The 19,824-nt window shown below is 57.2% G+C and overlaps 4 protein-coding genes across 4 annotated transcripts; all 4 read right to left on the reverse strand.

Moving 5' to 3' along the window:
* Positions 1-235: 235 nt before the first annotated feature.
* On the reverse strand, positions 236-541 carry LOC309588069 (feather keratin-like; the record flags this gene model as incomplete). The annotated part of the gene is made up of 1 exon (XM_082306864.1): positions 236-541. One exon carries the CDS (start codon positions 539-541, stop codon positions 236-238), a length of 306 nt encoding a protein of 101 aa, XP_082162990.1.
* Positions 542-10,359: 9,818 nt separating this feature from the next.
* LOC309599016 (feather keratin-like) lies at positions 10,360-10,677 on the reverse strand (the record flags this gene model as incomplete). Its single annotated transcript, XM_082330100.1, has 1 exon — positions 10,360-10,677. The coding sequence occupies one exon, from the start codon at positions 10,675-10,677 to the stop codon at positions 10,360-10,362; it is 318 nt and encodes a 105-aa protein (XP_082186226.1).
* A 4,420-nt stretch (positions 10,678-15,097) lies between these two features.
* Positions 15,098-15,409, reverse strand: LOC309599020 (feather keratin-like; the record flags this gene model as incomplete). Its single annotated transcript, XM_082330106.1, has 1 exon — positions 15,098-15,409. The coding sequence occupies one exon, from the start codon at positions 15,407-15,409 to the stop codon at positions 15,098-15,100; it is 312 nt and encodes a 103-aa protein (XP_082186232.1).
* Positions 15,410-18,536: 3,127 nt separating this feature from the next.
* LOC309591324 (feather keratin-like) lies at positions 18,537-18,842 on the reverse strand (the record flags this gene model as incomplete). Its single annotated transcript, XM_082313508.1, has 1 exon — positions 18,537-18,842. The coding sequence occupies one exon, from the start codon at positions 18,840-18,842 to the stop codon at positions 18,537-18,539; it is 306 nt and encodes a 101-aa protein (XP_082169634.1).
* Positions 18,843-19,824: the final 982 nt, after the last annotated feature.

Raw genomic sequence — 19,824 nt, forward strand, 5'->3', positions numbered from 1 at the left:
GACGTAGCAGAAGAGACAGTGCCAAGAAGGAAGAGGGAGAAGAGGAGGAGGTACACGGGCCATGTTTGCAGGCAGCCCAGGCTGGCCCCTTCCCTGCTTCCTTGCTTGGTGCCTTGAGAGGAGGAGCCATGGACGGCAGGTGCATGTGCCAGCAGCGGCCGGGGGGTGCGTCCTCAATCCATGCCATGGCTTCCAGGGAGTGGGTGGTTGTTGTCAGGGGTGGTGGTGAGGGCCCTTAGCAGGGGTAGCAGCCTCTTGCGCCGCTGAAGCAGCCCAGGCCTCCGAAGCCGTAGCCAAGGCCAAAGCCCCCAGAGACGGGCACTCCCTGGGAGCTGAGGACGTTGCCCACGGCAGCCGATGCGGAGGATCCGACGGCGGTGCTCTGGGGGAAGGAGCTGAGGATGGGTCCTGGCAGGGTGACCACGACGGTGGAAGGCTGGATGACGACGCGGGAGTCCTCGCACTGCCTGACACAGGGCTCGTTGCAGCTGTTAGCCAGCGGGGTGGGTCCGCAGGGGCGGCAGCTGTCGTAGCAGGCCATGGGTGTGGTGTGGAGGGGCCCTGGAAGAGAGGGTGTTGAGCAGGCGGAGGGGCGTGGGGGTGCGAGGGGCGGTGTTGCAGGAGGGCGAGGGAGCGGGGAGGCCTGGTGTGGGGCTGTGGGGAGCGTGGGGGTGGGGAGGCGTCAGCGCTGCTGAGGCTGGGGTCAGAGCGTGGTGGAAGAGAGGGGCCAGGTGGGTCAGGAGAAGGAGGGGAAGGGGGTTGAGGCTCACCTTGTTGAGCGCGGAGGAGAAGGCGTGAGGAGAAGTGCGTGAGGGATAGAGGTGCTGGGCTGGCTTTTATGGTGGTGTGCGAGGGGCGGGACAGCCTTTGCGCATGACAGCATTTTGCAGCAAGCAGCTGTTGCATGCCAGAGCCATGTAAGTAATGAGGTGGGGTGTGTTTTCCTTCCCGCAATTGTCCAATTTCATGTTTTCCTCTTGAGGCCGTGTCCATCTGACCCTGGCGGCAGCTTTTAAGTGAGAGTATTAGAGGCCAAAGGCTTGATGTTGATGGTGCATGTCAGGAGACTGGAATAAAGCATAGTAGATGTCAAGTGTTGTCGCTGAGGTCATCGCGTGGCACTGGTGTGGTGTGGTTTGCGGGTGCGTTGTGAAGAGGGGGCCCCCTTTCCTCGCAGCCCTGGCAGGCTGGTCTGGGCTTTGGAGGTGTGCTGGGAGTGAGGAGCTGCCCCTTTCATCATGTTCCATCCATCCTTGCCTTACCACTAGGTCCCTAAGCCCATTTTTAGGCCTGGCCTTTCCCGTTGGCTGTGCTCTGTGGTTGGGTTGTTTTCCCTCTTGCTTGTAAGGTTGTAGGAGGGAGAAAGGAGGCTGCCTGTTTGGGTCTGTGCCCCCTTGGTGCCGTCCCTGGGCGTGGCATTGAAAGCAGGCAGAGGAGGGCCACTTATGAGAGCAGGCCGTTGTGCTGGCAGGCCTGGTTCAGAGTTCGCAAGCCCTGTGATGTGGGGAGCTCCCCTTAGCTGTGGCCAGCATGTTTGCAGGCTGGGCTCTGGGGTGAAGCAATGCTTGGGCTGTGGCTTGATGCGTCCAAAGAAGAGCAAGGGAGCTGGTGAAGAATCTAGAGAAGAAGACTTCTGAGGAGCAGTTGAGGGTCCTGGGGGTGTTTAGTTTGCAGAAAAAGAAGGCTGAGGGGAGACCTTCTTGCTGTCTACAATCACCTGAGAGGAGGATGTAACGAGGTGTGTGTCGGCCTGTCATCCCTCGTAACAAGTGATAGGAGAAGAGGAAAGGGCCTCAAGATGTGCCAGGGGAGGTTTGGATTGGGTATTAGGAACAATTTCTTCATGAGAAGTGTTATCAAGCACAGGACCAGGCTGCCCAGGGAAGTGGTTGAGTCTCCATTCTAGGAGGTATCTCAAAGACGCGTAGATGTGTTGCTCAGGGACGTGGTTTAGCAGAGGCCATTTCTCTGCACAGTGTCTGACGGGCTGACAGAGGATTTGGAGCTTGCGGAGGGGAGCTGGAGGTGAGCACGTGGCTGCAGAGGGGAGGCCCTGGTGGTGGTGGCTGCATGCCGAAGGGTGGATGAATGGCAAGGCCTGCCCCAAGTGAGCCGAGGTGAGTGTTTGTCAGGCCGTTTGTCAGGCGAGCAGTGGTTGTCGCTGAGGAAGATGAAGGGCGGCAGGAAGGAGTGCTTTGCGACTGGATGTACGCAAGAGCACGGGGCTTGACTGGTGGTAGCCACGAGTGCTGAGGGAGCTGTCTGATGTCCTTGGGAGGCCACTCTCCATTAGCTTGGAAAGGTCCTGGTGTGTGGGGGCAGTTCCTGAAGACTGGAAGAGAGCTCCTTGGCCTCCTCTCTTGAAGAAGATGAGGAAGGAAGATACAGGAAAGTAGAAGCTGGTGAGCCTGACCTCCTTTCTGGGGAACACAATGGAGGAAATCCTCCTGGGAAGCCCTGCCAGGACTAGGAAGGCCAAGACGGTGCTGGGGAGTGGTCGGTGTGGATTTATGAAGGAGAAATCTTGCTTGACCAAACTCCATGTCTTTCGAGTGTAAGCAACCGGATGTTGGACTAGGGGAGAGCAGTGGCTGTTGTTGAGCTCTACTGGAATGAAGCCTTTGTCACTGTCTCCCATTCCACGCTCCTAGAGAAGCCGAGAAAGTATGGGTTGCATAAGTGGCCAGTGAGGTGGACTGCAAAGTGGCTGAAGGGCTGGGCCCAGAGGCTCGTGATCGGTGGCAGGCCAAGCGGCCATGGGCACAAGTGAAAAGCGATGGAATTGCATGGGCAAGGAAGGCAAAGCTTTTTCAAAGAGTGGAAGAGGTGGTGGAGTCTCCGTCCTGGGAGATACCGAAAACCCGACTGGTCATGGTCCCAGACAACCTGCTCTGGATTTCCCTGCTTGAGTAGGGCGGTCGAAGCACCTGCTCTCCAGATGTTCCTGCCTAACTAAAGGCTTCTGTGATTCTCTTTCCTGGCAGTACCGGAGAGTCATGCGGGGGAAGAGTTAGTCGAGTGTGTGCTGGCACAGGGAGACTTGGTCAGAGGTGTGCAAAGGGGAATGTTGTCATGTCAAAGCCTTTGTTTGATGCAGTCATGGGCTTGTGTCACATTCTGGAATCCCCCCAGGTGCCAGCCTGCATTATTCATAGAATCCTAGAATGTCCTGAGTTGGATGGGACCCACAAGGATCACTGACTCCAGCTCCTGTCCCTGCATAGGGCAACCCCCAAAATCACACCATACCTCTGAGGGCATTGTCCAAATACTTCTTGAATGTTGTCAGGCTTGGCTCCCTGACGACCTCACGGGGGAGCTTGTTCCAGTGCTCCACTCCCCTCTGGGTGAAGAACCTTTTCCTAATGCCCAACCCAAACCTCCCCTGGCAGATCTTCCTGCCGTTCCCTCGGGTCCTATCGTTGGTCACCAGGGAGAAGAGATCAGCGCCTGCCCCTCCTCCTTCCCTCGTGAGGAAGCTGTAGACAGCGATGAGGTCTCCCGTCAGTCTCCTCTCCTCCAGGCTGAACAGACCAAGTGACTTCAGCCGCTCCTCGTACGGCTTCCCCTCTAAACCCTTCACCATCTTTGGGGCTCTCCTCTGGGCAATCTCTAGGAGCTTCGTATCCTTTTTGTACTGTGGGGCCCAAAACTGCACACAGCACTCGAGATGAGGCCGCACCAGTGCAGAGGAGAGCGGGACAATCACCTCCCTCAACCGGCTGGCAGTACAGTGCTTGATGCACCCCAGGACACGGTTGGCCCTCGTGGCTGCCAGGGCACACTGTTGGCTCGTGTTCAACTTGCCGTTGACCAGAACCCCCCGATCCCTCTCCGCGGGGCTGCTCTCCAGCCTCTCGTTCCCCAGTCTGTAGGTACACCCAGGGTTGCCCTGTCCCAGGTGCAAAATCTGGCACGTGCCCTTGTGAAACTTCATAGGGTTAGTCATTGCCCAGCTCTCTCGTTTTATCCAGATCCCTCTGCAGGGCCTCTCTGCCCTCGAGAGTGTCAACGGCTCCTCCCAGTTTTGTGTCATTGGCAAACTTTGATAGCAAACCTTCCAGTCCCGCATCCAAGCCATTTATGAAGATATTGAAGGGCACCGGCCCCAAGATGGATCCCTGCGGAACCCTGCTAGTGATGGGTCGCCAGCCCGATGTAACCCCATTTCCTATAACCCTTTGAGCCCGACCCGTCAGCCAATTGCACACCCGTTGCATTATGTGTTTATCCAGCTGTATGCTGGACATTTTGTCCAGGAGGATACTGGGAGAGACAGTATGGAAGGCTTTACTGAAGTCCAAAAAGATTACATCGACTGGCTTCCCTTGGTCAGCTCGGTGGGTAACCTTGTCATAGAAGGAAATCAAGTTTGTCAAGCAGGACTTTCCCCTCATGAAGCCGTGCTGGCTGGGACCAATGACTGCGTTGTCTTTCAGGTGTTTCTCAATAACTTCCAGAATGATCTTCTCCATGATTTGCCAGGCCCAGAGGTGAGACTGACAGGCCTGTAGTTCCCAGGGTCATCCCTGTTGCCCTTCTTGAAGATTGGGTCAACATTTGCCAGCTTCCAGGATCCAGCTGGAGCAGCAAATCCTGCACAGGTTTGCACCTTTCCTGGTCGGTTCTCTTCATACTTGTGCCAAGAAGGTATCATCCCGATGCTTTAGGAATCTTGTGGACCTGCTTGTACCAGCTGTGTGGTATTCCCAGTTGACATCTGGCAAGTTGAAGTCCCCCAGAAGGACAAGGGCAGACGACCTGGAAGCATCCCTTAGTTCCTTAAAGAAGAACTCATCCGTGTCATCATCCTGCTTGGGTGGCCTGTAGCAGACTCGCACAGCAACATCCGCTTTATTTGTCTGTCCCTGAATCCTTACCCAGAGGCTCTCAACGGTGCCATCGCCAGCTGCTAGTTCCATGCATTCCAGCCCCTCCACTACATTCAACGTCGCCCCACCACCTCGCCTGCCCTGCCTATCCCTCCTGAAGAGCCTGTAGCCATCCAGCATGGCATACCAGTCCCAGGACTCATCCCACCAGGCTTCGCTTATGCCTATGGCATCGTATCTCCGGGACTGGGCCAAGGCCACTGCCTCGTCTTGCTTCTTCCTCAGGCTGCGTGCATTTGTGTAAGAACACTTCAAGTGTGCTTCATTGTGCCCGTTGCCTGGTGGAGCAGCCTGAGGAATCTCACTAGCACGCAGCTCCTCGACCTTTGGCGGGCAATCCCATTGCTCATCGCTGCCTCGGGAAGGTATTGTCCCTTTCCCCCTCCCAAACCAGTTTAAAGCTCTATCAATCAGCCCTGCTGGCTCCTGGGGAAAAACGCTTTTCGCTTTCTGAGAAAGGTGAATCCCATTGGATGTCAGTAGACCTGGGGATGAATAGGCCATCCCCTGATCAATGAATCCGAAGTTCTGCCGTGGCTTGTCTTCTCGAGGCATAAAGCGAGAGAGAGCTGGGAGTGTTTAGCCAGGAGACGATAATGCGCAGGGGGGCTGTCGTAAATGTGTCTAAATCCCTGATGGCAGGGAATGAAGTCGGGGGAGCCTGGTTCTTCTGAGTAGTGCTTCCTACCAGGACAAGAGGCCATGGGCACAAGTGACAAGAGATGGAACTCCACGGGCAAGGAAGGCCAGGCTTTTTCAGTGTGAGGGTGGTCAAAGGGCAGAAGAGGTGGTGGAGTCTCCGTCCTGGGAGGTACTGAAAACCCGACTGGCCATGGTCCCGGACAACCTGCTCTAGCTGGTCCTGCTTGAGTAGGGGGGTTGAAGCACCTGCTCTCCAGATGTTCCTGCCCAACTAAATGCCTCTGTGATTCTCTTTCCTGGCAGTACCGGGGAGTCATGCTGGGGAAGAGTTAGTCGAGTGTGCGCTGGCACGAGGAGACTTGGTCGGAGGTGTGCAAAGGGGAATGTTGTCATGTCAAAGCCTTTGTTTGATGCAGTCATGGGCTTGTGTCACATTCTGGCAGCCCCCCAAGAGCCAGTCTGTGTGGCTAGTGGTAGTGGTGGTGACCTCTTCCTAGGAGAAATCTTCTTACCCTTTTGCACCCACCCTGATGGCAAGTCGAGGCATGGCTTTCTGCCAGATGAAGTTGGAAGAGCCTTGGGAGAAGAGTGCAACAGGTGGCATCTCAGGCTGGGATGCAGGAGAATTTTATTGAGAGGAAAAAAGAGTGAAAAGGCAGGAGCAGCAAGTGGAAGGGAGCCGATGTGAGGGCGAGCATCAGCCAAAGCCCCTTGCATGCACTAGATTTTGCAAGCGCACCGAGGTCTTGCTGCCCTGTGGTGGGAGCAGCACACTGGAGGTCCCCCGTGGTCTTTGGCTTGTGAGAAGGTACTTGCTTTATGCCTTGAGAGGAGGAGCCAGGCTTGGTGAGCCCACGTGCCAGCACTGGCCTGGAGGTGCGTCCTCAATCCATGCTGTGGCTTCTAGAGCGTGGGTGGTTGTTGTCAGGGGTGGTGGGGAGGGCCCTTAGCAGGGGTAGCAGCCTCTTCTGCCGCTGTAGCAGCCCAGGCCTCCGAAGCCGTAGCCGAGGCCAAAGCCCCCGGCGACGGGCACTCCCTGGGAGCTGAGGACGTTGCCCACGGCAGCCGATGCGGAGGATCCGACGGCGGTGCTCTGGGGGAAGGAGCTGAGGATGGGTCCTGGCAGGGTGACCACGACGGTGGAAGGCTGGATGACGACGCGGGAGTCCTCGCACTGCCTGACACAGGGCTCGTTGCAGCTGTTAGCCAGCGGGGTGGGTCCGCAGGGGCGGCAGCTGTCATAGCAGGCCATGGGTGTGGTGTGGAGGAGCCCTGGAAGAGAGGGTGTTGAGCAGGCGGAGGGGCGTGGGGGTGCGAGGGGCGGTGCTGCAGGAGGGCGAGGGAGCGGGGAGGCCTGGTGTGGGGCTGTGGGGAGCGTGGGGGTGGGGAGGCGTCAGCGCTGCTGAGGCTGGGGTCAGAGCGTGGTGGAAGAGAGGGGCCAGGTGGGTCAGGAGAAGGAGGGGAAGGGGGTTGAGGCTCACCTTGTTGAGCGCGGAGGAGAAGGCGTGAGGAGAAGTGTGTGAGGGAGAGAGGCGCTGAGCCGGCTTTTATGCTGGTGTGCGAGGGGCGGGACAGCCTTTGCGCATGACAGCATTTTGCAGCAAGCAGCTGTTGCATGCCAGAGCCATGTAAGTAATGAGGTGGGGTGTGTTTTCCTTCCCGCAACGCTCCCTTTTCATGTCCTCCTCTTGAGGCCGTGTCCATCTGACCCTGGCGGCAGCTTTGAACTGTGAGCATTAGAGGCCAAAGGTTTGGTGTTGATGGTGCGTGTCAGGATGGGCAGAGGACATGTGTAAAGCCTAGGAGAGGTGGGGTGTCGTCAGTGAGGTCATCCCGTGGCACTGGTGTGGTGTGGTTTCGGGTGTGTTGTGAAGAGGGGGCCCCTTTTCCTTGTGGCCCTAATGAGCTGGTCTGGGCTTTGCAGCTGTGCTGGGCTTGAGGGGCTTCCCCTTGCATTGCATTGGGTCAGTCCTTGCCTTGCTGCCAGGTCCCTAAGCCTGTTTTTAGGCCTGGCCTTTCCCGCTGGGTGTGCTCTGTGGGTGTCTTGGTTCCCCTCTTGCTTGTAAGGTTGTAGGTGGGAGAAAGGAGGCTGCGTGTTTGGGCTTGTGCCCCCTTGGTGCCGTCCCTGGGGGTGGCAGTGCAGGCAGGCAGAGGAGGGCTGCTTTTGAGGGCACGCTGTTGTCCCGGTAGCCCTGGTTCAGAGTTCGGGAGCCCTGGCAGGCTCCCCAAAGGCTTGTGTTGGCCCCTCTGTAGCGCTCCCCTTAGCTGTGGTCGGCACGTTTGCAGGCTGGGCTGTGGCATAATTTGTGCAGAGAAGAGCAGGGCAGCTGGTGAAGGATCTGTGGAGAGGTTGAGGGAACTGGGGATTTTAATGTGCAGAAAAAGAAGGCTGAAGGATGACCTTCTCGCTCTCTACAATCCCCTGAAAGTATGATGTAACGAGGTGGGTGTTGGTCTCTCATCCCTAGTAATAAGTGATAGAAGAGGAAATGGCCTTCAAGATGAGCCAGGGGAGGTTTAGATTGGGTATTAGAAATAATTTCTTCACAGAAAGGGTTATCAAGCACTGGAACAGGGAAGTGGTTGTGTCCCCATCCTGAGAGGTATCTACAACACGTGTAATGTGGTGCTCAGGGACATGGTTTTGTGGTGGACTTGGCAGTGTTGGTTAATGGTTGCACTCAATGATGTTAAGGGTCTTTTCCAACCTAAATAAATCGATGCTTCTAAGTGCGTGCTGCCAAGGGAAGCTGGCATCAGAGACATGGGCAGAAGCGCATTAGCGTGTCCAAGCCTTTGTTTGAGTAAGTTTTGGTCTTGTGTCACGGGCTTGATGTCCCCATGTGCTTGTTGTTGCTGGGGCCATACTTGCTAGGAGAGGTCTTGCAGCCCCTTTCCACCCACCCCGCTGGCCTGTTGAGCCCTGGCTTGATGCTGAGTGAGGTTGGAAGAGCGTTGGGAGAAGAAAGGAAGTGGAGGCATCTTCAGGCTGGGCTGCAGAAGCACTTTATTGAGAGGAAAAAGAGAGAAAAGGCAGGAGCAGCAAAAGGAAGGGAGGTGGTCTGAGGTGCAAGTGGGGTGACCATCAGCCGTGGTGCCTTGTGTGAGATAGCTCTAGCCAGAGCCTCAAGATCTTCCTTTCCTGCAGTGGGAGCGGCACACTGGAGGTCCCCCGTGGTCTTTGGCTTGTGAGAACGTAGTTGTAGCAGAGAGCAGTGGGCGTAGAAGATGAGGCAGAGCCAAGAAGGAAGAGGGAGAAGAGGAGGAGGTACACGGGCCATGTTAGCAGGCAGCCCGGGCTGGCCCCTTCCCTGCTCCTTGCTTGGGGCCTTGAGAGGAGGAGCTGTGCACGGCAGGTGCACGTGCCTGCAACGGCTGGAAGGTGCGTCCTCAATCCATGCCATGGCTTCCAGGGCGTTGCTGCTTTGCTTCCTGATCACTAAGCCTGTCCTCAGGCCTGGCCTTTCCCGCTGGGTGTGCTCTGTGGGTGTCTGGAGCCCCTGTTGTTTGCCTTTGAGGTTCTTGTGGAGGATAAGCTGACTCCGAGGCAGCCATGCACCCTTGTGGCAAAAGAGACCAGGAATCTCCACGGCAGCGTTGGGTCGAGCATTGCCAGCGGGTCGGGGGAGGCGATCTTGCTCTGTCTTCTGTGCTGGTGAGGCCCCGTGTGGAGTGCTGTGTCCAGCTGAGGGCTTCCCAGTGGAAGAAGAACATGGCCTTAGTGGAGTGAGTGCCGTGCAGGGCCACCGATGTTGAGGGGACTGGAGCATCCTTCCTATGAGGAGAAGCTGAGCGAGCTGGGAGGGTTTTGAGCCAGGAGTCAAGGCTGCACAGGGGAGAGGTCATCAATGTTTGTAAATCCGAGATAGGAGGGAAGGAGGCCAGGGGAGTTCAGGCTCTTCTCATGGGTAGCCATGGCCAGGGGAAGGGTGGATGGAGAAAGCAGAGAAGACGTGCCATTTCCTTGGAAGGGAAGGCAAGGCTTTTTCAGCGTGAGGGTGGTCAAAGAGTGGAACCGTCTGTGCAGAGAAGTCTTGGAGTCTCCATCCCTGGCTATATTGAAACCCTGACTGGCCGTGGTCGTGGACAGCCTGCTCGAGCTGACCCTGCTTGAGCAGGTTGGGTTGAAGTAGCCAATCTCCAGAGATTCCTTGCGCACTCACTGATTCTGTTTGCTGTGATTCTGCTTGCTGTGATGGACAGAGAGCTGTGCTGGGGAAGAGAGTTGGTCAAGTGTGTGCTGCCATGGGGAGCTTGCATCAGAGGCATGGGTAGAAGTGCATTAACGTATGCAAGGCTTTCTTTGGGCAAGTGAAGGGTTTGTGTGATGGCTTGGAAGCCCTCTGGGTGCCAGTGGGTGGTGTTGCTGGGGCCATACTTGTGACGAGAGGTCTGGTAGCCCCTTTTTGACCCACCCCGCTGTCCTGTTGAGCCCTGGCTTTGTGCTGAGGGAGGTTGGGAGAAGAAAGGAAGAGGAGGCATGTCAGGCTGGGATGCAGGAGAATTTATTGAGAGAAAAAAAAAGACCAAAAAGGCAGGAGCAGCAAGTGGAATGGAACCAGTGTGAGGGTGAGCATCAGCCAAAGCCCCTTGCATGCACTAGATTTTGCAAGCGCACCGAGGTCTTGCTGCCCTGCGGTGGGAGCAGCACACTGGAGGTCCCCCGTGGTCTTTGGCTTGTGAGAAGGTACTTGCTTTATGCCTTGAGAGGAGGAGCCATGTTTGGTGAGGCCATGTGCCAGCAATGGCCGGGAGGTGCGTCCTCAATCCATGCTGTGGCTTCCAGAGTGTGAGCGATTGGTGTCAGGGGTGGTGGCGAGAGCCCTTAGCAGGGGTAGCAGCCTCTTGCGCCACTGAAGCAGCCCAGGCCTCCGAAGCCAGAGCCGTAGCCGAGGCCAAAGCCAAAGCCCCCGGAGACGGGCACTCCCTGGGAGCTGAGGACGTTGCCCACGGCAGCCGATGCGGAGGATCCGACGGCGGTGCTCTGGGGGAAGGAGCTGAGGATGGGTCCTGGCAGGGTGACCACGACGGTGGAAGGCTGGATGACGACGCGGGAGTCCTCGCACTGCCTGACACAGGGCTCGTTGCAGCTGTTAGCCAGCGGGGTGGGTCCGCAGGGGCGGCAGCTGTCGTAGCAGGCCATGGGTGTGGTGTGGAGGGGCCCTGGAAGAGAGGGTGTTGAGCAGGCGGAGGGGCGTGGGGGTGCGAGGGGCGGTGTTGCAGGAGGGCGAGGGAGCGGGGAGGCCTGGTGTGGGGCTGTGGGGAGCGTGGGGGTGGGGAGGCGTCAGCGCTGCTGAGGCTGGGGTCAGAGCGTGGTGGAAGAGAGGGGCCAGGTGGGTCAGGAGAAGGAGGGGAAGGGGGTTGAGGCTCACCTTGTTGAGCGCGGAGGAGAAGGCGTCAGGAGAAGTGTGTGAGGGAGAGAGGTCCTGAGCCGGCTTTTATGCTGGTGTGCGAGGGGCGGGACAGCCTTTGCGCATGACAGCATTTTGCAGCAAGCAGCTGTTGCATGCCAGAGCCATGTAAGTAATGAGGTGGGGTGTGTTTTCCTTCCCGCAATTGTCCAATTTCATGTCCTCCTCTTGAGGCCGTGTCCATCTGACCCTGGCGGCAGCTTTTAAGTGAGAGTATTAGAGGCCAAAGGCTTGGTGTTGATGGTGCGTGTCAGGACGGGCAGAGGACGCGACCAAAGCCTAGGAGAGGTGGGGTGTCGTCAGTGAGGTCATCCAGTGGCACTGGTGTGGTGTGGTTTGCGGGTGCGTTGTGAAGAGGGGGCCCCATGTCCTCGCAGCCCTGGCAGGCTGGTCTGGGCTTTGGAGGTGTGCCGGGCGTACGGCACTGCCCCTTGCATCGTGTTTTGTCCCTGCCTGCCTTGCTGGCAGGTTGCTAAGCCTGTTTTTAGGCCTGGCCTTTCCTGTTGGGTGTGCTCTGTGAGTGTCTGGTGCCCCTCTTGTTTGACTTTGTGGTTCTTGTGGAGGACAAGCTGACTGCGAGGCAGCCATGCACCCTTGTGGCAAACGAGGCCAAGGTTCTCCAGGGCGGCGTTAAGAAGAGCATTGCCATGAGGTCGGGGGAGGTGATCTTGCTCTCTTTTTAGCGCTGGTGAGGCCCCGTGTGGAGTCCTGTGTCCAGCTGAGGGCTCCCCAGTGGAAGAAGGACATGACCTTGGTGGAGTTAGGGCCATGCAGGGCCACCAAGACGCTGAGGGGACTGGAGAGTCCTTCCTATGAGGACAAGCTGAGAGAGCTGGGAGGTTTTTTCAGGCAGGAGGCAAGGCCGTGCATGGAAGATGTCATCAATAAAAGCAGAGAAGACGAGCCATTTCCTTGGAAGAGCAGGCAAGGCTTTTTCATCATGAGGGTGGTCAAGCAGCTGAACCTGTTGTGCAGAGAGGTGTTGGAGTCTCCATCCTTGGAGATACTGACAACCCGAGTGGCCATGGTCGTGGACAGCCTGCTCGAGCTGACCCTGCTTGAGCAAGTTGGGTTGAACAGATCCTCCTAGAAGCTACGCTAAGGCACATGGAGGACAGGGAGGTGATTCAAAACAGCCAGCACGGCTTCACCAAGGCAAGTCCTGCCTGACCAACCTAGTGGCTTTCTGTGATGGAGTTACTACATCAGTGGATGAGGGAAGAGCTACGGATGTCATCTCTCTGGACTTCTGTAAGGCCTTTGACATGGTCCCCCCCAATATCCTTCTCTCTAAATCGGAAGGATATGGATTTGATGGGTGGACTGTTTGGTGGATAAGGAATTGGCTGGATGATCGCATCCAGAGGGTAGTGGTCAATGGCTCGATGTCCAGATGGAGACCAGTGACAAGTGGTGTCCCTCAGGGGTCCATTCTGGGGCCAGTGCTGTTCAATATCTTCATCAATGACATAGCAGGATCGAGTGCACCCGCAGCAAGTTTGCAGACGACACCAAGTTGGGTGGAAGTGTTGATCTGCTGCAGGGCAGAAAGGCTCTACAGAGGGATCTGCACAGGCTGGCTTGATGGGCCGAGGCCAATGGTATGAGGTTCAACAAGGCTGATTGCCGGGTCCTGCACTTGGGTCACAACAACCCCATGCAGGGCCAATAGTGATAGGACAAGGGGGAATGGTTTTAAACTAAAAGAGGGGAGATTCAGACTAGATATCAGGAAGAAATGTTTGACAGTGAGGGTAGTGAAACACTGGAACGGGTTGCCCAGAGAGGTTGCCCAGAGATGCCCCATCCTTGGAAACATTCAAGGCCAGGCTGGATGGGGCTCTGAGCAACCTGATCTGGTTGTAGATGTCCCTGCCAATTGCAAGGGGGCTGGACTGGATGACCTTTAGAGGTCCTTTCCATCCCAAAGCATTCTATGATTCTAAATGGCCGCACCCCTCAGCACTCACCCCAAAGGAAGACCCCAAAGGCCCTGATCTAGTCGATCTCCGGAGGTTCCTTGCACGCTCACTGCTTCTGTTTGCTGGGATTCTGCTTGCTGTGATGGGCAGAGAGCTGTGCTGCGCAAGAAAGTTGGTCAACGGGGAGTACAAGGAAGCCCTCATAATGCAAGGGGCAGTGGTTAGCGACCTGCTACACCACTTAGCCACAGACAGGTGTATGGGAGCGAATGGGATCCACCCGAGGGTACCGAGGGCGCTGGCGGAAGGGCTCACCAAGCCACTTTCCATCATTTGTCATCAGTCCTGGCTAAGCGGGGAGGTCCCTGTTGACCGGAGGTTAGCAAATGTGGTGCTCATCATGAAGGGCCAGAAAGAGGATCCGGGGAATTACAGGCATGTCAGACTGACCTTGGTACCAGGGAAGGTTATGGAGCAGGTCATTCTGAGTGCCTTCACTCGGCAGTTACAGGACAACCAGGTGATGAGGCCCAGCCAGCACGGGTTTATGAAAGGCAGGTCCTGCTTGACTATCCTGAACTACTATGAGAAGATGACGTGCTTAGTAGACGAGGGAGAGGCTTTGGATGTTTTTTACCTGGCCTTTAGTAAAGCCTTTGACACTGTTTCCCACAGCATTCTCCTGGAGAAACTGGCTGCTCGTGGCTCGGACGGGAGTACTCTTTGCTGGTTAAAAAACTGGCCGGATAGCTGGGCCCAAAGAGTGTGGTGAATGGAGATAAAGCCAGTTGGTGCTGGTGACAAGTGGTGTTCTCCAGGGCTGAGTGTTGAGGCCAGGTCTGTTTAATATCTTTATCAACGATCTGGACGAGACGAACAAGTGCACCCTCAGTAAGTTTGCAGATGAAGCCAAGCTGGGCGGGAGCGTTGATCTGGTGGAGGGAAGAAAGGGTCTACAGAGGGATCTGGAGAGGCTGGATCAATGGGCCGAGTGCAATTCTAGGAGATTTAACAAGGCTCAGTGCCAGGTCCTGCACCTGGGTCACAACAACACCATGTAACGCTGCAGGCTTGGGGAAGAGGGGCTGGAAAGGTGCGCGAGGGAAAAGGAGCTGGGGGTGTTGCTTGATACCCGGTTGCTTATGAGCCGGCAGTGTGCCCAGGTGGCCAAGAAGGCCAATGGCATCGTGGCTTGTGTCAGAAATAGCGTGGCCAGCAGGACCAGGGAGGTGATCGTCCCCCTCAACTTGGCACTGGTGAGGCCGCACCTTGAATACAGTGTTGAGTGTTGGGCCCCTGACTACAAGAAAGACACTGAGGTGCTGGAGGGTGTCCAAAGAAGGGCAACGAAGCTGCTGGAGGGTCTGGAGCACAAGTCTGGTGAGGAGCAGCTGAGGGAGCTGGGGGTTCTTTAGTTTGGCGAAGAGGAGGCTGAGGGGAGACCTTGTCGCTCTCTACAACGGCCTGAAAGGAGGCTGTAGCGAGGTGGGGGTCAGTCTCTTCTCCCAAGTAACAAGTGATGGGACAAGAGGAAATGGTCTCAAATTGTGCCAGGGGAGCTTTAGATGTGCCGGTCTATGTTGTTGTTGTTGCTGGGGGCCATGCTTGCTAAGAGAGGTCTTGCAGCCCCTTTCCATCCCTCCCGCTGGCCTCTTGAGCCCTGGCTTTGTGCTGGGTGAGGTTGGAAGAGCGTTGGGAGAAGAAAGGAAGTGGAGGCATCTTCAGGCTGGGCTGCAGAAGCACTTTATTGAGAGGAAAAAGAGAGAAAAGGCAGGAGCAGCAAGTGGAAGGGAGGTGGTCTGAGGTGCAAGTAGGCTGACCATCAGCCGAGGTCCTTGGCTTGCAGTTGATTTTGCTGACCATCAGCCGAGGTCCTTTGCTTGCAGTTGATTTTGCCAGAGCAGCAATATCTTCCTTCCCTACGGTGACAGCAGCCCACCGGAGGCTCCTGGTGGTCTTTGGCTTGTGAGAACGTAGTTGCAGCAGAGAGTAGTGGACGTAGCAGAAGAGACAGTGCCAAGAAGGAAGAGGGAGAAGAGGCGGAGGTACACGGGCCATGTTTGCAGGCAGCCCAGGCTGGCCCTTTCCCTGCTTCCTTTCTTGGTGCCTTGAGAGGAGGAGCCGTCGATGGCAGGTGCACGTGCCAGCAGCGGCCGGGAGGTTCATCCTCAATCCATGCCGTGGCTTCCAGGGAGTGGGTGGTTGTTGTCAGGGGTGGTGGGGAGGGCCCTTAGCAGGGGTAGCAGCCTCTTGCGCCGCTGAAGCAGCCCAGGCCTCCAAAGCCAGAGCCGTAGCCGAGGCCAAAGCCCCCGGAGACGGGCACTCCCTGGGAGCTGAGGACGTTGCCCACGGCAGCCGATGCGGAGGATCCGACGGCGGTGTTCTGGGGGAAGGAGCTGAGGATGGGTCCTGGCAGGGTGACCAGCACGGCGGGAGGCTGGATGACGACGCGGGAGTCCTCGCACTGCCTGACACAGGGCTCGTTGCAGCTGTTAGCCAGCGGGGTGGGTCCGCAGGGGCGGCAGAGGTCGTAGCAGGCCATGGGTGTGGTGTGGAGGGGCCCTGGAAGAGAGGGTGTTGAGCAGGCGGAGGGGCGTGGGGGTGCGAGGGGCGGTGTTGCAGGAGGGCGAGGGAGCGGGGAGGCCTGGTGTGGGGCTGTGGGGAGCGTGGGGGTGGGGAGGCGTCAGCGCTGCTGAGGCTGGGGTCAGAGCGTGGTGGAAGAGAGGGGCCAGGTGGGTCAGGAGAAGGAGGGGAAGGGGGTTGAGGCTCACCTTGTTGAGCGCGGAGGAGAAGGCGTGAGGAGAAGTGTGTGAGGGAGAGAGGTGCTGGGCTGGCTTTTATGCTGGTGTGCGAGGGGCGGGACAGCCTTTGCGCATGACAGCATTTTGCAGCAAGCAGCTGTTGCATGCCAGAGCCATGTAAGTAATGAGGTGGGGTGTGTTTTCCTTCCCGCAACGCTGCCTTTTCATGTCCTCCTCTTGAGGCCGTGTCCATCTGACCCTGGCAGCAACTTTGAACTGTGAGTATTAGAGGCCAAAGATTTGGTGTTGATGGTGCGTGTCAGGACGGGCAGAGGACACAACCAAAGGGTAGGAGAGGTGGGGTGTCATCAGTGAGGTCATCCCGTGGCACTGGTGTGGTGTGGTTTGCGGGTGTGTTGTGAAGAGGGGGCCCCATTTCCTTGTGTCCCTAATGAGCTGGTCTGGGCTTTGGAGGTGTGCCAGGTGTGAAGGGCTTCCCCTTGCATTGCATTGGGTCAGTCCTTGCCTTGCTGCCAGGTTGCTAAGCCCGATTTTAGGCCTGGCCTTTCCCGCTGGGTGTGCTCTGTGGGTGTCTTGGTTCCCCTCTTGCTTGTAAGGTTGTAGGTGGGAGAAAGGAGGCTGCGTGTTTGGGCTTGTGCCCCCGTGGTGCCGTCCCTGGCGGTGGCAGTGCAGGCAGGCAGAGGAGGGTTGCTTGCGAGAGTAGGTAGCCTGGGCTCAGAGTTTGCAAGCCCTGTGATGTCTTGGCTTGTGTTGGCCTCTCCGTAGCGCTCCCCTTAACTGTGGCTGGCATGTGTGCAGCCTGGGCTCTGGCTTGATGCACTGCTTGTGCTGTGGTGTGATGCATCCAATGAAGAGCAAGGCAGCTGGTGAAGAATCTAGAGAAGAAGACTTACAATGAGTGGTTGCAGGAACTGGGATGTTTAGTTTGCAGAAAAAAAGGCTGAGGGGAGATCTTATCGCTGCCTACAATCACCTGAGAGGAGGATGTAACGAGGTGTGTGTCAAGCACAGGACCAGTTATCAAGCATAAGTCCCCATCCCGGGAGGTATCTGAAAGACGCGTAGATGTGGTGCTTAGGGACAAGTGAGCCGAGGGGAGTGTTTTACAGGCTGTTTGTCAGGCGGGCAGTGCTTGTTTCTGAGGAAGATGAAGGGAGGTAGGAAGGAGTGGTTTGCGACTGGCTGTACATAAGTCCATGGGGCCTGACAGATTGCATCCATGAATGCTGATGGAGCTGTCTGATGTCCTTGGGAGGCCACTCTCCATTAGCTTGGAAGGGTCATGGTGCAGTGCATGGAGCATGCTTGACCTACCTCCGTGTCTTCTGGGTGTAAGCGACTGGATGTCGGATGAGGGGAGAGCAATGGTTGTTGTTGAGTTCTACTTGAATGAAGCCTTTGTCACTGTCTCCACTTCCATGCTCTTAGGGAAGCCGAGAAAGTATGGGTTGCATAAGTGGCCAGTGAGGTGGACTGCAAAGTGGCTGAAGGGCTGGGCCCAGAGGCTCGTGATCAGTGGCAGGCCAAGCGGCCATGGGCACAAGTGAAAAGCAATGGAATTGCATGGGCAAGGAAGGCAAAGCTTTTTCAAAGAGTGGTAGAGGACAACGTGCTCTAGCTGGCCCTGCTTGAGTAGGGCGGTCGAAGCACCTGCTCTCCAGATGATCCTGCCCAACTAACTGCCTCTGTGATTCTCTTTCCTGGCAGTACCGGGGAGTCATGCTGGGGAAGAGTTAGTCGAGTGTGCGCTGGCACGGGGAGACTTGGTCGGAGGTGTGCAAAGGGGAATGTTGTCATGTCAAAGCCTTTGTTTGATGCAGTGATGGGCTTGTGTCACATTCTGGCAGCCCCCCAAGAGCCAGTCTGTGTGGCTAGTGGTAGTGGTGGTGACCTCTTCCTAGGAGAAATCTTCTTACCCTTTTCCACCCACCCTGATGGCAAGTCGAGGCATGGCTTTCTGCCAGGTGAAGTTGGAAGAGCCTTGGGCGAAGAGTGCAAGAGGAGGTGTCTCAGGCTGGGATGCAGGAGAATTTTATTGAGAGGAAAAAAGAGCAAAAAGGCAGGAGCAGCAAGTGGAAGGGAGCCGGTGTGAGGGCGAGCTGCAGCCAAAGAGGTGTTGGAGTCTCCATCTGTGGATATATTGAAACCCTGACTGGTCATGGTCGTGGACAGCCTGCTCGAGCTGACCCTGCTTGAGCAGGTTGGGTTGAAGTAGCCAATCTCCAGAGATTCCTTGCGCACTCACTGATTCTGTTTGCTGTGATTCTGCTTGCTGTGATGGGCAGAGAGTTGTGCTGGGGAAGAGAGTTGGTCAAGTGTGTGCTGCCATGGGGAGCTTGCATCAGAGGCATGGGTAGAAGTGCATTAACGTATGCAAGGCTTTCTTTGGGCAAGTGAAGGGTTTGTGTGATGGCTTGGAAGCCCTCTGGGTGCCAGTGGGTGGTGTTGCTGGGGCCATACTTGTGACGAGAGGTCTGGTAGCCCCTTTTTGACCCACCCCGCTGTCCTGTTGAGCCCTGGCTTTGTGCTGAGGGAGGTTGGGAGAAGAAAGGAAGAGGAGGCATGTCAGGGTGGGATGCAGGAGAATTTATTGAGAGAAAAAAAAAGACCAAAAAGGCAGGAGCAGCAAGTGGAAGGGAGCCGGTGTGAGGGTGAGCATCAGCCAAAGCCCCTTGCATGCACTAGATTTAGCAAGCGCACCGAGGTCTTGCTGCCCTGTGGTGGGAGCAGCACACTGGAGGTCCCCCGTGGTCTTTGGCTTGTGAGAAGGTACTTGCTTTATGCCTTGAGAGGAGGAGCCATGCTTGGTGAGCTCACGTGCCAGCAATGGCCTGGAGGTGCGTCCTCAATCCATGCTGTGGCTTCCAGAGTGTGAGCGATTGGTGTCAGGGGTGGTGGCGAGAGCCCTTAGCAGGGGTAGCAGCCTCTTCTGCCACTGAAGCAGCCCAGGCCTCCGAAGCCATAGCCAAGGCCAAAGCCCCCGGAGACGGGCACTCCCTGGGAGCTGAGGACGTTGCCCACGGCAGCCGATGCGGAGGATCCGACGGCGGTGCTCTGGGGGAAGGAGCTGAGGATGGGTCCTGGCAGGGTGACCACGACGGTGGAAGGCTGGATGACGACGCGGGAGTCCTCGCACTGCCTGACACAGGGCTCGTTGCAGCTGTTAGCCAGCGGGGTGGGTCCGCAGGGGCGGCAGCTGTCGTAGCAGGCCATGGGTGTGGTGTGGAGGGGCCCTGGAAGAGAGGGTGTTGAGCAGGCGGAGGGGCGTGGGGGTGCGAGGGGCGGTGTTGCAGGAGGGCGAGGGAGCGGGGAGGCCTGGTGTGGGGCTGTGGGGAGCGTGGGGGTGGGGAGGCGTCAGCGCTGCTGAGGCTGGGGTCAGAGCGTGGTGGAAGAGAGGGGCCAGGTGGGTCAGGAGAAGGAGGGGAAGGGGGTTGAGGCTCACCTTGTTGAGCGCGGAGGAGAAGGCGTGAGGAGAAGTGTGTGAGGGAGAGAGGCGCTGGGCTGGCTTTTATGCTGGTGTGCGAGGGGCGGGACAGCCTTTGCGCATGACAGCATTTTGCAGCAAGCAGCTGTTGCATGCCAGAGCCATGTAAGTAATGAGGTGGGGTGTGTTTTCCTTCCCGCAACGCTGCCTTTTCATGTCCTCCTCTTGAGGCCATGTCCATCTGACCCTGGCAGCAACTTTGAACTGTGAGTATTAGAGGCCAAAGGTTTGGCGTTGATGGTGCGTGTCAGGACGGGCAGAGGACGCGACCAAAGCCTAGGAGAGGTGGGGTGTCGTCAGTGAGGTCATCCCGTGGCACTGGTGTGGTGTGGTTTGCGGGTGCGTTGTGAAGAGGGGGCCCCATTTCCTCGCAGCCCTGGCAGGCTGGTCTGGGCTTTGGAGGTCATGTGGGGCTGCCCCTTGCATTGCATTGGGTCAGTCCTTGCCTTGCTACCAGGTTGCTAAGCCCGTTTTTAGGCCTGGCCTTTCCTTTTGGGTGTGCTCTGTGGGTGTCTGATGCCCCTCTTGTTTGACTTTGTGGTTCTTGTGGAGGACAAGCTGACTCTGAGGCAGCAACGCATCCTCATGGCAAAAGAGGCCAGGAGTCTCCAGGGCGGTGCTAGGAGGAGCGTTGCCTTCAGGGTCAGGGGAGGCGATCTTGCTCTGTCTTCTGTGCTGGTGAGGCCCCGTGTGGAGTCCTGTGTCCAGCTG

The sequence above is a fragment of the Platalea leucorodia genome, assembly GCF_965183815.1.
Source record: "Platalea leucorodia genome assembly, chromosome: 1".
In the NCBI taxonomy this organism is placed as follows: Eukaryota; Metazoa; Chordata; class Aves; order Pelecaniformes; family Threskiornithidae; genus Platalea; species Platalea leucorodia.